Source organism: Neolamprologus multifasciatus, chromosome 10 (genome assembly GCF_963576455.1).
Source record: "Neolamprologus multifasciatus chromosome 10, fNeoMul1.2, whole genome shotgun sequence".
NCBI lineage: Eukaryota > Metazoa > Chordata > Actinopteri > Cichliformes > Cichlidae > Neolamprologus > Neolamprologus multifasciatus.
Window position 1 is genome coordinate 19,204,105 of NC_140448.1, and position 13,033 is coordinate 19,217,137.

At 40.8% G+C, this 13,033-nt stretch overlaps 1 protein-coding gene across 4 annotated transcripts; it reads left to right on the plus strand.

Moving 5' to 3' along the window:
- Positions 1–75: 75 nt before the first annotated feature.
- Positions 76–11,836, plus strand: pcyox1l (prenylcysteine oxidase 1 like). 4 transcript variants are annotated; one of them, XM_085174818.1, is made up of 9 exons: positions 76–1,101; positions 2,574–2,780; positions 2,983–3,157; positions 4,174–4,434; positions 4,526–4,587; positions 4,710–4,850; positions 5,072–5,483; positions 6,000–6,289; positions 7,126–11,836. In XM_085174818.1, exons 1-8 carry the CDS (start codon positions 993–995, stop codon positions 6,247–6,249), a joined length of 1,617 nt encoding a protein of 538 aa, XP_085030944.1. In that variant the 5' UTR covers positions 76–992; the 3' UTR covers positions 6,250–6,289; positions 7,126–11,836. The 4 variants fall into 4 exon arrangements, with proteins under 4 accessions (XP_085030944.1, XP_085030945.1, XP_085030943.1 ...); XM_085174819.1 differs by having other exon boundaries at positions 6,000–6,279; XM_085174817.1 differs by having other exon boundaries at positions 6,000–11,836.
- The last annotated feature ends 1,197 nt before the right edge of the window (positions 11,837–13,033 follow it).

The following is a 13,033-nucleotide window of genomic DNA, read 5'->3' on the forward strand; positions in this document are numbered from 1 at the left end:
GTAACACTTTATTCTCAAATAACACATGTCAAAAAGTTAAGTCTTGCTGCTCAGCAAGAATCTTTAAGTGCACCGGGACACTTATTTAGGCAGTTATTAAAACTGCAAGTATTTATAAAATACTCCTTAACCCTGTAACAACAAGTGTGTTATATTTTAAATATGTGTTTTTGAAATTAATTTTTTTTTATTGACAAACCTAAATAAATTGTACAATACACACAATTTTTAAGTAATATATTGGAGAGAAAAAAAAACATATCCCTCCTCTGCACGTGTCCCAACCATCTCAGCCTTGTCTCTGTAATTTTGTCTCCAGAGCTGTTCCTCTGACACAAAACCACCTGAGGGGCGGAAATTTCCTGTGAAAGCAGTTTGCTTTATGGTTTCGGCTGGATGTAAACAGCCTCCAGTGACAGTGAGTCATTTGCTGGAAGGAATTAACTAATGCCAGCATTCCGCCAAGCAAGTGAAAGAGGCAACTGAAAACCAATCTCTCCTTAAAAAAAACTTCACGTTCTACAAGAGGGCACCGGAAACAAAGCAATGAACAAAAGTGTGGGTGTTATGCTCAGAATTGCGTTCATCTGACAACCAAAAATGCTATATAATATACATATTTTCTATAGATATCATTAAAGGTGTGCTTTTCAGCGTAATTTGGAAGCAGTAAGCTGGAAAACCACTGACATGCACGACACAGCAGTCGACCGTCTCTGATTGGTCGGAACAATCTGTTTGGATCACGTGATATTGCCGGACGTAGACGTGAGTGGCGGTCCACTGCTGCACCATCATCGTCACCATCTTTATCCATCCTTTGTGCTGTATCCTCGTCTTATTCGGCCTCATTTACTTACACGTTAATCGTCACACCGTTGAGTTTCTACTGTTGTGAACGCACAGAGAAGGTAGAAGCTAGCCTCGTGTGCTATTAGCCTAACGGTCGCATCCTCTCCTCTCCATCCGGTCATCGCTGCTTTGCTGTCGCTATGGGCTGCTCTTTGCTCCCTCTTTTCGTCGCTGTGTTGGCAGCCCGGTTTGTTGTCGCAGACCCGGAGGAACACGGTCCTGTCGACGGAGCTCCGCCTTCAAAGATAGGCAAGAAAAGCAGTTATTAAACCATCCTAGTTAGGTGTTTAGTTCAGCTAATATTAGCCTCTCAGTCAGTCTGAGGGCTGATGAATAAGCAGCATCCATCAGGGGTCTCCGAATACTGAAGATAAAGGCAAACACTAACCTAGCCTGAACATTGTGTGTCACGTGACTAAGAAAGCTTAATTATAGACACGAGTTATCTGTTAATTTGCTTTTTGAAGCAACCTTTATTCAAATAAACAGGAAGTAAAGCTTCAGCTGTCATCACCATCCAGGAGGCCCAAAAAACCTAAAGATATGACGGAAAATATAAAAGCACAAAAGAGGAAATACAGCAAATCTTACACTTGAAAAAACAAAATAATAATGTGTTTGTTTGGGGGTTTTTTTTAAGTTAAACATCGAAGTAATAAATTCATTTTTCCTTTTACATACAGTTGCAGTCAGAAGTTTTTCATACTGTCATCATGAGCATGAATGTCATGGTATATTTTGTTTTGTTTTGGCGGTTTCTTTCTCAATGTGAGTTTATTGGCAGAATTGGTTGGTTTCCTGGCACAGACCCAGCTTTTAAGCATAGTCCACAAAGTGTCAACAGGGTTGAGGTCAGGGCTTTGGGAAAGCCATCCCAGAAACTTAATGTTAGTCTGATTTAGCCTTTTCAAAACAGTTTCGATGTGTGTTGGGGGTCATTGTTCTGTTGCAACACCTGTGTCCAAAGGTTGAAGAATTAGTCCTTCTTCATTATTCCCCCCAATGTACCAGTACCACTGGTAACAGCCCCAGGCAAAGTTTTGATACATCTGAATCATTTTTACAATTACATTTGTCTGATAATCCTGGAATCTGCAGTTGTATACAAATGGCTACAAGGGAGCTTCCTAATCGTGATCACTAATGAGAAGTTTGTAGGCCTTGGCCTTGTCAAACTAAACAACATTGTAGAGCCTTCAGCGCCACTTATAAAAGATTTAACTGAGTGTATATATATATATATATATATATATATATTTGAATCTGTGTTTAATTTGAAGCCTATGTGGATTAAAGAAAATCCAAAACTTGTGCACCCAATTATTGTTTTTTAAAGTCATATGTAAAGATGTATGCTGTACAGTCATTTCACCCTGAAAAAAAGAACAGTTCAAAGAAATCATTAAAAGGCCAGAATTACAATGACCTTCATCCCCATGATGAGTGGAAGTGCTGTAACAAGAGATCATTCGATATTAAACAATATGCCCTATCAATGTGCCTCTATTCAAGATAACCCAAAAACTCAAGAAAAGCATAATTTATTGTCCTCATCCTCAGTCCACCTATAGATGAATAGTAAATACTGATGAAACTGTTATTACCCTTATAGAGAGGCCAACAACACCAGCAAACAGCAAATTTACACTGTATTATAGATCTCCGTTAGATTTAAGGCACATTTCATCACCCAACCTCACTCTGTGTCTCTTGCTCTCCAGCTGTGGTTGGGGCAGGGATAGGAGGCAGCGCCACTGCCCACTTCCTGCGGCAGCACTTTGGCCCAGAGGTCCAGGTGGACATGTTTGAGAAGGGAGAGGTGGGAGGCCGTCTCGCCACCGTAACCGTCAATCACAACGACTATGAGTCTGGAGGCTCCATTATTCACTCACTCAACCTCCACATGCAGGAGTTTGTCAAGCAGCTGGGTGAGTTCATGGACAAAGACATTAATTAGTCACAGCAGAGGTCAGATTTTAAAATTTGGCTTTGCTTTTTCAAACCAGGGGAGGGATTCTTGCGGGTTTGTTTTAAAATATTCCCCAGCAAAAGCGATCACTTTACAAGAGGAAAGTTAGAAACCTGACACTATGCTGGTCTTCCATGTCGTCCTGTGTTTGCCCATACAAGGTTTGAAGTATCGTCGCAACGTGGCCGGAAAGATGGCGGTATTTAACGGCGAAGAGGTGATTCTGGAGGAGACGGACTGGTACCTGCTCGACCTGTTCCGGCTGTGGTGGCGCTACGGTATTAGCTTCATACGTCTGCAGATGTGGGTGGAGGAGATTATGGAGAAGTTTATGAGGTGAGTCAGAAATTTTAGTGCCTTGATTTTATTATTTTGTCTCTTCAGCTTCTTTGCATGTTGGACACTTGATGGGATGTGGCAGGGGCGCCGCTACAAACTGCGCTGTCAGGGTATCATAACTCTGTTGTGGGTGTCTCTGCAAGTGGAAGCAAAGCTTTGTTTATTTCTTAATGCTCATTTTTTCTCCTGCCTTTTTCTGGTGGCAGTATTGTTAGTTGATTAGTGGTAATGACATGAATGCTCCAAAATTGGCACTGCAGATCCAGCTGAGTCATTCATGCCTCGAGTGCTTTTCTTCCCAAAATTGTTTTTTCTATCTCATAGATAAGGCTGGACTATAAAAACAATTGTCTTGCCCTTAAAATGTGCACAGCATTCCCTTCTGGTGTTGCAGTCAGTGGGGGAAGCCTGTTTTTGAGCTATTTATTGTTCCCTGCGCCTTAGGCATCTGCAGCCATAATAACTGCAAAACCTTGACTCATTGTGTGCCTTTCCGAGCATGAGGTCTGCGTAAATATAGATAGCCATCTGCCTGGGATTTGCCAGTGAGAAAGGACCACTGACATGAAACTTGTCTTTATCCTCCAGCAACACAAATATACAGTGTAGAATTGCATGAGTGTATTTCAGATATCAAACCCTCTCAAGGCCAAACATGTCAAATCTTTTGCTTACATTTATATTTCCTCTGCTCAGTTTTGCCTTGAAAGATGAACCAGAAACAGAATTTTGCTTTTTCCTTCCTCCACCACCAACATCTATTTCCTCCCTCAGGAAGTGATTTTTATCTCTTCATCACTTTTTTCTTTCTTTCCTTCTCTCTAAGTCGACAACCACAAGCCTCTATATCTCTCTCTCCGTCTCTGATTTGTTGCCAATAGATTATTGCTGACTGAATAACTTTGAGCAGGAAACGAAACCAAATAAAAACAACAAAACATCTCCATATTGCTCTGTCTACTGATTTAGCCGTTAACTGTTATAATTTGTGTGTCTGTGCATGTGAAATATAGGATCTACAAATACCAGGCCCACGGCTACGCCTTTAGCTCCGTAGAGGAACTGCTGGACTCTCTCGGGGGCAGCGGCTTCATCAACATGACCCGGAGGCCGCTCTCCGATTCGCTGCTGGAGCTGGGTGTGTCCCAACGCTTCATTGATGAGGTTATCGCACCCGTGATGAGGATCAACTACGGACAGAATGTCAGCATCCCCGCCTTTGTAGGTCAGCTAAGTGGGAAGATGCAAGCAGCAGTGGAGGAAGAAGTGAAAGGGTGATGAGTAGTGATGTAAGAGGGCAACAGCTGTGAAGGTGCATTTGGGGACAATTATGACCTGAACGTCTTCCTTTCTGATTTGGCTCAGGAGAAAGGAAAGGACGAGAGAGGAAAAGAGATGCAGGGTTGAGAGTAGAAGAGGAAGGCAAGGTGAGAGGGGAGCGGGGTGGTCTGTGGGAGTGAGAGAACAGGAAAGCGTGTGGGCAGCTGATAATTGGTTTAAAGCACTTGGCACTGTCTGTTCAGCTTGCGTGTGCTTGTGTGTGTTTCAGGAGCTGTGTCTTTAGCTGGTGCCCAGAACAACCTGTGGGCGGTAGAAGGAGGCAACAAGTTGGTGTGTTCAGGCCTGCTGAAAATGGCCAGTGCTAACCTGCTGGAGGCACAGGTCAACTCCATCTCTCCCATCCACTCAGGTAATGCCATCCTGATGTGTCCTGTTTTTTAAGTTTTTTTTTTCAGCTGTGACAGCTTTACTGGTATTGATTATTCTATGTGAGTCTGTGTGTCCATTGTATATTATAATCCACCTGTTGTGTTGAAGAGAGAGCTGAACATAAAAGCAAACATGAAAGAAAGAATGAGATGGTTTGTCAGGATTTACACTGTCATCCACAGAGCTTTTTTTGTAATACAGGGGAGGGACTCCAGTACCAGCTGAGCTTCACCACGGCAACTGGGACGGCATCAGAGCTGTATGACATTGTAGTGTTGGCGACGCCTCTACAGGCTAGCGTTGGGTCTGGAGTCCAGTTTCAAGGTTTCACGCCTCCGTTTGATGAGCTGCCTGGCAGCTATCACAGCACTGTAGCAACCATCGTCCATGGTTACCTCAACACTTCCTTCTTTGGGTTCCCGGACCCCCGTCTGTTCCCTTTCGCCAGCGTCTTGACGACCGACACACCTGATCTGTTCTTTAACAGCGTGGCTAGTGTTTGTCCCGTCAACATCTCAGCAGGGTTCCGGCGTAAGCAGCCGCAGGAGGCTGGAGTCTACAAGGTGTTCTCCCCACAGCTGCTGGAAAAGTCTCAGCTCAAAACGCTATTCAGGTCAGCCATGTTCTTCCCAGAAGTTGATCCCATAGTCATGCCTGGGCAATTCTGTATTTGTTTGGTACAAACTAAAGCCTGACGGATATGAGATTTTTAAAACCAATCTGTAAGAATCCAATATATTGGCCGATTATGTTCCCTAACGTTTCTTAGTGTAGTTATGTAAGAGTCAGTTCAGTTTAAAAATAAACTTGATTTGTGGTTACAGCAAGTCGTGGATGACTCCACGTTTACTTGTTTAGGCTCTGACTGGTTCAGCTGTTGTTTGTGCTTTTATTACATGTTTGAAGGGTATTTTTCTAACGTCTCGTCCTTTTGAATTTGTAATGTATCGGCTGTTATAAATGCCAGCGCTGATATCGGTAAATATCAGTCAAGGTCTAGTGTAAGTTTTTTAATTTACTATTGTATAAGACAGAGAAAACCAGCAAATATTCCTATTCAGGTAGTGAAATTTAGGTATTTATTTAAATTGGCTGCTTTACTCTATCATACTGTCCTCTTCAATTTTAGGTCGTACTACTCAGTGCAGGTGACGGAGTGGCAGGCCTACCCTCGCTACAGCAGCAGCCAGCGACTGCCACCTGTGGAGCTGCACCCCAATCTCTACTACCTCAATGGGATTGAGTGGGCTGGTAGCGCCATGGAGATGAGCTCAGTGGCTGCCAAAAACATCGCCCTGCTAGCCTACCACCGCTGGAATAGACAGACAGACATGGTGGACCAGAGAGATCTGGTGCACAGGATCAAAACCGAACTATAACCTCACAAACGAATGCTAAGACCCAGATGGGTAATGTGATGTATGTCTGAGTGTATGGTGTCACCCAACCAAATGATAAACTTTTTGTGATTTTGACCAGTGGCAAGTGAATTTAGATGTCCATTTATATAATATAACCTTTCGTGAATGCATTGAATTTATTCAGTCAGTACAGTAAGTTGAACATAACTTAGCCCTGCTGCCTCCTAACTAAACGTAAACATCAAAAACCATAAATCAAGTCATTATATTGGCACCATTATAGACTCTGGTCCTGCTCTGCTACTCAAAAGGCCTGTTTCACTTCACTGATTCTCTGTGCCACATAAAAGAGACATGTTGCAGTTTTGTTTGTGGATTTATTGCCGATGCTAATTGGCAGTTTCCATCCAAAAAGGACCTTTCCTTTGCCAAGAAATAAGAAAACCAAGCAAATGTGGTGAACACCAGCTGGCGTGCTGTATACTGTACGGACTGTTAGGAGGTGGTAGTGCTGTTAATGAACACCGTTTAATATAAATACCAGTTTACGGTTTTGGTACTGCTCTTCTTAAACAAATGTTTCTGTTTCCAAGCCAAGAAAGCGTTTAGAACAATAAGCTGTTGTACAGCACGTAACTGATTTAACTTTGTCATCTAATCGAAACCACAGCACTGCTGCTGCTACTCTGTAAATGTAGGGACTGTTAATGGACTGGTTGTTGCCACCAATGAGATCTCATTAAAGTAATCTCAGTAGGATTTCTGTAAATTAATAATTATTCACCAACCCATGGTAGTGGCCACTGGTGCAGTGCTCTATTGTCCCTTTCATTATTATCTCCCCTTCCTGCTGCTTTTGTTGCATAATCCAGCGGATTTTTTTTTTTTTTTCAGGGAAATGAGCCAGCCGGCTTTCACAGCGGACTGAATAAAAGCAGAGGACAGATCTCTGCTGCTGCTGCTGCTGCTGCTGCTGACCACAAATGTTTCCATTTTCTCGCAAGCATTAAAAGCGTCAGTGGGAAAAAAGCTTTTCTGCTGAGGACTTTAATCATGTAAAGCACACACATGAAAATTTTGGGTTTCACTTTCAGAATGGGGAAAAGGTTTGTACGAAGACACAATGAGAAATCGCTGACAGCTGATTATCTTCATGTGACTGAGTAGTCTTGTTTTCTGAATTTCTAATTTATCTGCACTGGATTTGGGCTGAAGTGGATTTCTAGAAAACCTTGTGACTCCAAAGGGCTTCAGTTGATGGATAATGTGATTTCTGTTGTGTGTTGAAAAGTGGCTGATGACACTGATTTAAAACACTGTGATGGCCTCAGAATCAATGTGGTGGAAACTGTGTATTTTTAGCCCTTTTTTTCTTTTTCTTTTTTCATTTCAAAAATTGCTTCCCTAGGTATAACAGTAGAATTTGTAACCCCAGTACTTGTATGTAAATTTTCTAGCAAATACACATCTCAATACTGTTCAGACTACTTGTCTGTGTCAGCTGTAAAGTTCTGATCATGAAAACATGATCAAATTAAAGAGTAGTGAGACGAATGGGGTCTGAAATTGGAATTATCTGGCAAACTTCTGTATTTATGGTCTAAATGTTCCCATTCCAATTTGTGCACTCTGAATAGTACAGTGGTTACGGGGGGAGGGGGGGGGGGGTCCTCTACAGGTAAAAATTAGTATAGTCATAAACTTTCTAAAGCTGTACTGTAAGTACAGAGTGAAAGTAGTAATAAATTGCCCCTTGGTATTACTCATTATGCTGTCAGGTCCATAAGTATTTGTATAATGACACAATATTTGTATTTTTGTCTTTGCATAGAACCACAGTGCTGATTTTCATCTTTAATTGAGTGAGTTTATCAAACGTGTTGCATTAACTGTTTGGAAATTACAGCAATTTTTATACAGAGTTCCCCCGAGGCTCAAAAGTAATTGGACAAACATAATTTTAAATATCAGAATTGTTTTAAATACTTTGATGAAAATCGTTTACAGTCCAATCCTCTGAAGTCCAGAACCCATGGACATGACCAGATGCTGTGTTTCCTTCTTTTAGATACTCTGTCAGGCCTTTACTGCAGCTGCCTTCAGCTGCTACTTGTTTTTGTGTCTGTGGCTTCACGCTTGTCTTCAGTAAATGAAAAGCATTCTTTAATAGAGGTCAGATGTTGTAAAGTTTTTTTTTCTTAACCATTGGAAATAATTCTGTCATAATGCACTTTAGTTGTTTTCTGTGATCTTTCAGGCCTTTTGATGTTTCCAAGTTGGTCAGTGCATTCCTTCTTTTTCGTAATGTACCAGATTGTTTATTTAGCCACTCCTAAAGTTTTTCCCGTCTCTCTGTATGTTTATTTTGGTTTTCAGCCTAATGATGTCCTCCCCCACAGGCATCAAGTATTTCTTCTTACCTGATATAGAGTTCCAGTGAAGATCTATCAAATGGAAGGTTTACACTTTGAGTCAGCTCCAGATCTTTAATCTGGCCATCAGTGTGCTTGTCGGATTATTGTCCAACTAATTTTTAGCCTCGGAAAATGAAGAACTAAATAAAAATGTCTGCAGTTCCTAATCAGTTAACGAAATGCTTGTTATTGTCCAAATACTTAACTAACTGTACATGACCTTATTGGTTTGTATAGCGTGTTATTCTTGTAGCTGGCTGGTAAGGCAATTTTACCTACTTGACATCCAGCTGGGGAGTTCAGTCCAGTGATTCCTGTCCTTGGGATCAAGTCCTCCATATGAGTGATCTGAGGGGCTATTGAGGGGGCTTGACCACCTAAAGACTTGGTAACAATAATGAGCTGAGGGCTATTTCTGTGCTTGAGGTCAGATGCCTTAATTCATTCGGAACCAACAAGTTAATGTTTAACAAAGTGTTTAATTTCACAAAATGTCATACACTGATTGTAAAATATTGTACTTGCCAAAATCTTTTTGAAATGTAAAAATGAAGTGGCATTAATCAACATGTTGCATTTAATCTTTCTGATGCACATAATAATGCATTTTAGAGTAATTTGCATTTTTCTCTGACTGTTAATAGAATAAAAGTTATTCTATTGTAGTGAGCTTTTGTTCATTTTGGCTTTCAAACAAGGACACTAAGAAGTCTACTTCAGTGCTGACTATGTGTCAGCAGACAGGGTTTTATTTCTTCTCTATTAATAATTACACATAAGAAAATTGATTTGTTCAATAATGCAAAGTCCTGAAAAACAAGCCTCCTGGTGTCCAGTCAAGTTTTAATTCTGTGCTCCAGTTGGCATATAATCTAAATCACTCTGACAGGGTAAGTACTTATTCCACAATGAATTATTCGTTTTGTTTTTCCTGCCTCTGCGTCTGTACCCGGAAAATTGACCATATCTCCAGGGAGGTTACCCAAGGTCCCTTGGTCGTTCTCTGGATCACAGAATTTCTGATGTACATCAGATCAGATGGTTACTGAGGATAAAGACATTAAAAACACATTTTAATCATCTACTGAAAGAAATGCAATTAAATATATATAGTGTATTTTGCAGGTTATTACATGTAAAGGGATGATGGTGCTGCTGTAACTTAAGGCAATAAAAGCCATCTCCAGGCTTGCAGCAATGTAATGTAACATATAATGGGCTCTGTATCTTCTCCTGCTTGGCTTCCTAGCAGCAGGAAAACAATCACACTGCTGAAAATAGAACGCAAGTCTCCCAAGGCTCAACCACTTATGCACTTTTTCGTCATTCAATCAACCGGGTTGATGGGCACATAGCCAACTAGGTCAAACTCTTATAATTAAATATTTATGTGACCATTACCCTGTTTTACAAAGGCTTGATGAGTTATGACCATAGTCATAAATCATCAAGCCTGTCATCATGCACCTTTATATAATGAATTGACTGAAGATGTTTTCTTCAGATGCAAGGTTCCCCTTGATTTTAAATACTTGGGACATTACATCATTAGTAATGAAAACTGAACAATAAAATATCTCATCTCTCCAGTTGTCTTCATAATGCTTTCAGGTTGTTTACTACAGCAGGCCAGACCAGGAAACTTTTTCCAATCTTCTATCTAATTTTGGTGAGCCCATTCCTCAGTTGCTGCAGCCTCAGTTTCCTGTTCTTAGCTGACAGGAGTGGCACATGGTTTGGCTTTCTGCTTCAAGGTTTCAAGTGTTGTGCACTCACCAATGCTTTTCTGTGTGTTTTTGGTTGGAAAGAGAGGTTATTTGAGTTACTGTTGCCTTCCTATCAGCTTGAGGCAGTCTGGTCATTCTCTTCTGACATCAACAAGGCATTTTTACTCAGAAAATTGCTCCTCGCTGGATATTTTCTCCTTTTCAGACCATTCTCTGTAAACATTCTCATCACAAACACTCAGACCAGCCTATGTGACACCAACAAACATCCAACATTCATGCTGATATCACCTTTCTTCCCCCTAATGATGCTCGGTTGAAACTTCAGCAGGTTGTCTTGAGTATGTCTATATGCCTAAATGCACTGGGTTGCTGCCATGTTATTGGTTGATTAGATATTTGTAATAACGAGCAGTTGAGCAGGTGTGCCTAATAAAGTAGTTGGTGAGTGTATGTATCATACAGACACAAGCCAAATGGTTTATCTTTATCTGAAATACATCTACTGATTATAGCATTTTTAGAGAATTATAAATTGCTATTAGACATATTTTAGATGTGGGGTAAGTGGTTAAGAAATTGGACTGATGGATTTACAACTACATGCTTATAAATGCTGAAAAACTAGTTGATGCATTTATTACTTCTAGGGTGGACTGCTGCAATTCATTATTATCAGGATTTCCTAAAAACTCCCTGAAAAGCCTTCAGTTGATCCAAAATACTGCAGCAAGAGTACTGACAGGGACTAAAAAGAGAATCCAGAATTGAATTCAAAATCCTGCCCCTTACATACAAGGTCTTGAATAATCAGGGAGAACCATATCACCCTGTTAGAGCACTTTGCTCTCAGACTGCCAGTTTATTTGTTTTTATCTAGAGTACTTAAAAGTAGAATGGGGGGCAGAGCCTTCAGCTTTCAGGCCTCTCTTCTCTGTAACCAGCTTTGAATTTGGATTTGGGAGACAGACACCCTCTCTACTTTTAAGATTAGGCCTAAAACTTTCTTTTTTGCTAAAGCATATGGTTAGGGCTGGATTAGGTGGCCCTGAATCTTCCCTTAGTTACGCTGTAATAGGTGTAGGCTGCTGGGGGATTTCCATGATGTACACTGGCTCTCATCTACAACATGTCTTTGTCCTGTCTTCCTCCCCTCACCCCTACCACTTGTGGTAGATGATCAGTATGTAGTACTATGCAGTATGATCCTTTTCTAGGCTGACAGAACGATAACTCATAACCAAAAAAGTGTGCTAAATAAAGGGATTTAATTGATAACAGTGCAGCTGAGTGGGCCGACACGAGTTGCTCTGAGGATGCAGTGAATTCCTGTGAAACCTAATTTCAGCAGAGGCTCAGAAATTCCACAGAACTCTCTCTCTCTCTCTCACTCTCACACACACACACACACACACACACACACACACACACACACACACACACACACACACACACACACACACACACTCCATATTTCATACTGTTCTCTTCTATCTGATCCTCTCCCATCCCTTACCAGCCTGGCAGAGCTTCCCACAGGCCGTTTGATGTGCATGTGATCTGTTTACTCTGAGGCTATTAAATCAGTGGAAGTCTGTAAGACTGCTGTATTCAGCCGACCTGACAGATACAGATGGGAAACAAATTAAAGGGGAAAAACTGACACATATTTGTCTTAGTGAGGCATTGGTCCACCACATGTTACCAGAACAACTTAAGTCTTCCTTGGAAGTCTGCAGAAGAGATCGATGTGATTCTTTAAGAGAGTCCTCTGACTGCAAACCCCCACATCTGAAGACCACCCATCAAACCCCCCAACTATCATATTATTAACCTCACTACTGTGCTAACATTTTTTGGACTTTCACTTTTAGGACTGAGTAATAATGAAACTGAAAGAGCTATGTTGTTTCATTTTCTGTTAAAATTACTATTTTTTTTCTGCTCTCTTTCTTTCATCAAGACTTTTACTTCAGATCAAAATATGTCTTTTTTTTTCAAGGATGTTTTAATGGTAAATTTAAATTTGTTTGTGACAGTCTGTACCCGTGTTGACACTTGGTGGTTTCTCTTTCCAGTGAAGAGGTGGGTGGAGGCTGCCTGGAACAGTTGGCTTTATGACCCCCTTTTGGATAATTTCTTTTGGAATGAACTCAATGGAGACTTACTCTGTTAGTCCTGCTTTTCCTCAACCAGAGAACTGAAAGCTTTTAAATTATATTTTTCAGCTTGCCACTGGTTCTTCTGAAAGGATGTGTCTGTTCTTCGACAAGGACACTAAGTTGTTTTATCATATAGACTCTTTGTTAAAAAGCTGTTTGATAACTTTGTTTGCTCTTTACTCATTTAGTCATAACCATGGATGTTCATTTGATCTCGCCAGGAACTCGCATGGCATCTGAGTATGTTCTCACTTTATCACCCCATCATTATCACTCCTCAAAACTTTTAAGAAAAACTTTGAAGGGAATCTGTCTGTCTTTGCTCAGTGTTAGTGACTGCACACCCATAGAGTTTCCTGTTTTTATTCAGTGTTATTGACTGATTCATAAAGCCCAACACATACCAAAAATTTGCACTGTTGCAGTCGTGGTTATGTTCTCTCCCTTTATGCCTCTGTCAGTGTTTTGTTTTGTTTGTTTGTTTGTTTGTTTTTAGCTT

Excerpts from the sequence above, each read along its gene's own strand:
- pcyox1l (XM_085174817.1), top strand. The coding sequence starts at position 993 with ATGGGCTGCTCTTTGCTCCCTCTTTTCGTCGCTGTGTTGGCAGCCCGG. Across the intron at positions 4,851-5,071 it reads CATCTCTCCCATCCACTCAG|GGGAGGGACTCCAGTACCAG; the intron begins GTAATGCCATCC and ends TTTGTAATACAG. Across the intron at positions 5,484-5,999 it reads CAGCTCAAAACGCTATTCAG|GTCGTACTACTCAGTGCAGG; the intron begins GTCAGCCATGTT and ends CTTCAATTTTAG.